Source organism: Apium graveolens, unplaced genomic scaffold (assembly GCF_009905375.1).
Source record: "Apium graveolens cultivar Ventura unplaced genomic scaffold, ASM990537v1 ctg761, whole genome shotgun sequence".
In the NCBI taxonomy this organism is placed as follows: Eukaryota; Viridiplantae; Streptophyta; class Magnoliopsida; order Apiales; family Apiaceae; genus Apium; species Apium graveolens.
The window spans coordinates 53,307-57,627 of record NW_027420473.1 but is presented as its reverse complement, the minus strand read 5'-3'; the positions used below and the strand labels follow the sequence as shown (position 1 = coordinate 57,627).

The window sequence follows — 4,321 nt, the reverse complement described above, 5'->3', positions numbered from 1 at the left end:
TGATAGGTGGTAATTTAATTTGTTTGGATAGTAATAAGGGTGGTAACAGCGGGAATGTTTTAAAAGATGTAAGTCAACTGCGGACTATTGAGATTGGGCCGGGTGAGGAGTTTAGTGATGGGCTGGAGTTGGAAGCTAGGAAGAGGAGGAGGAGTGGGCCTGGAATAACAATGGATATGGATAACGTGCTGATGGATCCAAATATGGTGACTAGTAGCAAGGTATCAAATGAAGTTGTTCTTTCTATTATGGATTGTTCAACATCAATGAATCTCGATTTGGCTAAGCTTGCTCAGCAAGCTAGCCAGTCATTATGAATCTACTAAGTTGGAACAGTCGAGGGTTGGGGAACCTTCGAACAGTTCGAGTGCTAGGGGACCTTATACAGTCTCTGAAACCCATATTTCTTTTCTTATCTGAAACGAAGGTAGATAGTAATAAAGTAGAAGACTTATGTGTGAAGTTTGGTTTCTCAAAATGTTTTGCTGTCAATAGAGTAGGACCAGGTGGTGGTTTAGCAGTTATGTGGAAATCGACTATGCAGTGTAGAGTAACAGATTCATCTAATAACCATATTGATGTAGTTATTTTGGAAAACAATCAACCAGCATGGAGGTTGTCTTGTTTTTATGGTATGCCGGAGAGAGAACGAAGGCAGGACTCAGGGGATTTATTGAGACAGTTGGCAGTGAAGGATTCGATCCCGTGGTGTGCGTTTGGTGATTTCAACGATCTTCTTTGTGCAGCAGATAAGAAGGGAGAACACCCACATCCACAGTATATGTTTGATGGGTTTCGTACTTCCATTGGTGATTGTAATCTGGTGGAACTTGATCTCATGGGGGGAGAATATACGTGGGAAAAAAGTAAAGGCAAACCAAGTTGGGTCAGGGAGCGTTTAGACAGGGCATTTGCTACTAATGAATGGTGGCAAAAATTTCCCTTGTGCACTTTGCGAGTAAGTCATACGACTTGTTCAGACCATGATCCAATTCATGTACAGTTGTTTGATATGGCAGTGTCTAGGAAACAATTCAGATTCCGTTTTGAGAACTCATGGTTGCAGGAGCCGTCTTTTAAAGGAGAAGTAGCTACTTTGTAGAATAGTATTGCTCCGATGAACATCATTCCCAAGCTGTTGTCGTTGTCGTCTATGCTAGCTAAGGGGGGAAACAAGTTTTTTCACAAATTCAGAGACAAAGTTAAGAGTCAAAAAGAGGTACTTAATAGTCTTGTGGATCGTGAAGATGAGGTAGATGTGAAAATGTATTTTGAGGAGAGGGACAAGTTAAATGAACTTCTTCTTCATGAAGAGATGTATTGGAAGCAAAGGGCTAAGATTTTTTGGCTTAAAGATGGGGATGCAAATACAAAGTTCTTTCATGCTCAAGCGACGAAACGGAAGAAACTAAATCATATTGCTTATTTGGTGACGGACAGTGGTGATAAGGTTGATGACCATGAGCGAATGTGTATGCTGACTAAAGAATATTTTCAGAATGTTTTTTCGGAGGGTGATAGTGGTGATAATACTCCCACAGATAGTACAGAGCTTCCAGTAATTACTGAGCTACAAAACAAGGAGTTAACAGCTGAGTTATCCTTCGAGGAGTTCACAGTGGCGTTAAAGCAGATGCATCCGGAGAAGGCTGCTGGGCCAGATGGTTATAGTCCGGCATTCTTTCAACATTTTTGGGGTTTAGTTGGTAAAGATGTGTTCGATTGCTGTAAGAAATGGCTCGATGATAATGTTTTTCCAGCAGATCTTACTAGCACGAATTTAGTGCTCATTCCTAAAAAAGATAATGTGGAGAAGCTTACAGATGTTCGACCAATAGCTTTGTGCAATGTGGTGTACAAAATTTTGGCTAAGGTGCTAGCAAATCGGTTAAAATGTATTTTGCCTGACATTATATCGGAGAATCAGTCGGCGTTTATCCCTGGGAGGAGTATCACTGATAATGTTTTAATTGCTTTCGAAATGATGCACTTTATGAAAAGGAAAAAAGGGAGTCAAGATGGGGAGGTGGCATTGAAATTAGACATTAGCAAGGCTTATGATCGAGTGAATTGGCACTATCTTTGGCATAGGTTGAGAATTATTAGCTTTAGTGAGGAATGGGTGAGGTGGATCAAATTATGTGTTACAACAGTGCATTATACGGTAGGAATGAATGGATCACAAGTGGGACCTATATTTCCGAGCAGAGGACTAAGACAGGGCGACCCCCTTTCGCCTTATCTCTTTCTTTTTGCGTGGAGGGTCTGTCTCATTTAATCAATAAGGCAGTAAGCAGTTGTGACATTAATGGTTGTCGAATTTGTGTAAATGCTCCAGCAGTATCGCACTTATTATTTGCTGATGACAGCTTCTTGTTCTTTAAAGCTAAGGTGGAGGAAGCAGGGCTGTGAGAAGATTGTTGCAGGAGTATGAACTGCAGTCGGGACAAGCTGTAAATTTTAACAAATCAGGTATTTTCTTTAGCTCCAATGTTAGAAGGGACAAACAACATGAAATGTCTAGTATTTTGGGAGTTCAAAATGAGCTAAAAGATAGTAAATACCTTGGTTTGCCATCTCTGATTGGGCGTTAAAAGAAGAAGGTTTTCAGTTTTGTGAAGGAAACAGTTTGGAAACGAGTTCAAGGATGGAGTAATAGTAAGCTATCTCGAGCTGGTAAAGCAGTTATGATAAAAAAATGTGGCTCAGTCTATCCCCTCTTACTGTATGTCGTGCTTTTTAATTCCTAAGTCATTGACCCAGGAGATAGAGAGAATCCTTAATGGTTACTGGTGGAAGACTGGTGTAAATAATAATAAAGGTCTTCGCTGGGTATCCTGGGATAAGATGTGTTCTTCGAAAAGTAGAGGCGGTCTGGGGTTCAGAAGTCTGCACGGATTTAACATAGCACTGTTGGGGAAGCATATTTGGCAGTTTTTGACTAAACCTGAGTCGCTAGTAGCAAGGATTTTTAGAGCACGTTATTATCCTGATAATCATGTATTGCAAGCGTCTCGAGGTCAAGATGCCAGTTTTATTTGGTAGGGTATATGTGAGGCTAAAGAGGAGTTGACTGTAGGTTTCAAGTGGGTGCTGGGAGATGGCAATAACATAAACATTTTCTCTGATAAATGGTTGCGAGGTAAGTTAGATTATCGGGTGGAGCATCATCATGTTAACAGTGCTAGAGGTGATAAGGTGAAGGAGTACTTTTGTTCTAATACTAAACAGTGGGACATGACCAAAATACAACAAACCTTTCACAAGCTGGATGCTGATTGCATTTTAAAAACGAGAATTCCTCAGAATCAGGTGAATGATAGAATAGCGTGGAAGCATACAGTTGATGGATGTTATACTGTAAAATCTGGGTATCATTTTTGGTATGGGAGACATTCCGATAGGGGGACAGAGGTGGAGTCGAATGGGTGGAAGAGACTTTGGAAGCTACATGTACCACACAAGATGAAGTATTTTTTGTGGCGTCTTTGCAAAAATAATATCCCTGTAAAAAATAGTCTTATAAAGGAAGGTGTGCCAACATTGATTATTTGTCCTCTATGCAATGTGGATATTGAACATGCACGTCACATTTTTTTGGAGTGTGAGTATGCAAGGGGATGCTGAGATTACAGTGGGTGTGACCTTGATATATCTGAGGTGGAGGATCTTTCGGTATGGTTACTGGAGAAGTTGGGGATGGAAGCTGAAACGAAACTGGTGCAAATGACAAAAGTCCTATGGGGTAGAAATGGTTTGCTAGAAACAGAAGAGTGTGGGGGGAGAAATTATTATCACCTATGACAGCAATGGATATTAGTATGAAGATGGTTACAGAGTGGAGAGCAGCTCAAAACAAAGTTCAAGGAAGTGTACAGGCGTCTGGAATCGGTGTAGCAAAGGAGCAAGTTAGATGGTAATGTCCTTTTGCTGGGTGGTATAAGATGAATGTGGACGCAGCTTTACGGGAGGGAGTTGCAGGGTTCAAAGTTGGGATGGTGCTCAAGAATGATAAAGGGGATTTTATAGCAAGTATGCAGAAATGTTTCGTTGAGGAAGTATCAGTTCTCGAAGCCGAGGCAATAGGGGTGCTAGAAGCTCTAGTTTGGATTACAGAACGGGGCGACAAGCAGGTGATAGTGGAAAGTGATTCACTAATAACTGTGAATGCTCTTCTGAAGAATACTATGTTTATGGCTGAAGTTGGAACTACTTTTGAGCTTTGTAGATCCATACTTAGTCATCGTAGTGATGTGAGGATTCAACATGTTCGTAGGAAGGCAAATAGGGTAGCTCACGATATAGCTAGGCTTCCCTATAT

The 4,321-nt window shown here is 40.9% G+C and overlaps 2 protein-coding genes across 2 annotated transcripts; both read left to right on the top strand.

Annotated features, from left to right (window-relative positions):
* The first annotated feature begins 313 nt into the window (after positions 1-313).
* LOC141704242 (uncharacterized) lies at positions 314-1,102 on the top strand. Its single transcript, XM_074507528.1, has one exon. The coding sequence runs from the start codon at positions 314-316 to the stop codon at positions 1,100-1,102; it is 789 nt and encodes a 262-aa protein (XP_074363629.1).
* Positions 1,103-1,117: 15 nt separating this feature from the next.
* Positions 1,118-3,627, top strand: LOC141704240 (uncharacterized). The gene is made up of 3 exons (XM_074507527.1): positions 1,118-2,263; positions 2,764-3,000; positions 3,046-3,627. Exons 1-3 carry the CDS (start codon positions 1,118-1,120, stop codon positions 3,625-3,627), a joined length of 1,965 nt encoding a protein of 654 aa, XP_074363628.1.
* The last annotated feature ends 694 nt before the right edge of the window (positions 3,628-4,321 follow it).

Coding starts and splice junctions, on each gene's coding strand:
- LOC141704242 (XM_074507528.1), top strand. CDS start 314: ATGAATCTACTAAGTTGGAACAGTCGAGGGTTGGGGAACCTTCGAACA.
- LOC141704240 (XM_074507527.1), top strand. CDS start 1,118: ATGAACATCATTCCCAAGCTGTTGTCGTTGTCGTCTATGCTAGCTAAG. Junction 2,264..2,763: donor TCTTTCTTTTTGCGTGGAGG/GTCTGTCTCATT, acceptor TCATTGACCCAG/GAGATAGAGAGAATCCTTAA. Junction 3,001..3,045: donor GTTATTATCCTGATAATCAT/GTATTGCAAGCG, acceptor TTTATTTGGTAG/GGTATATGTGAGGCTAAAGA.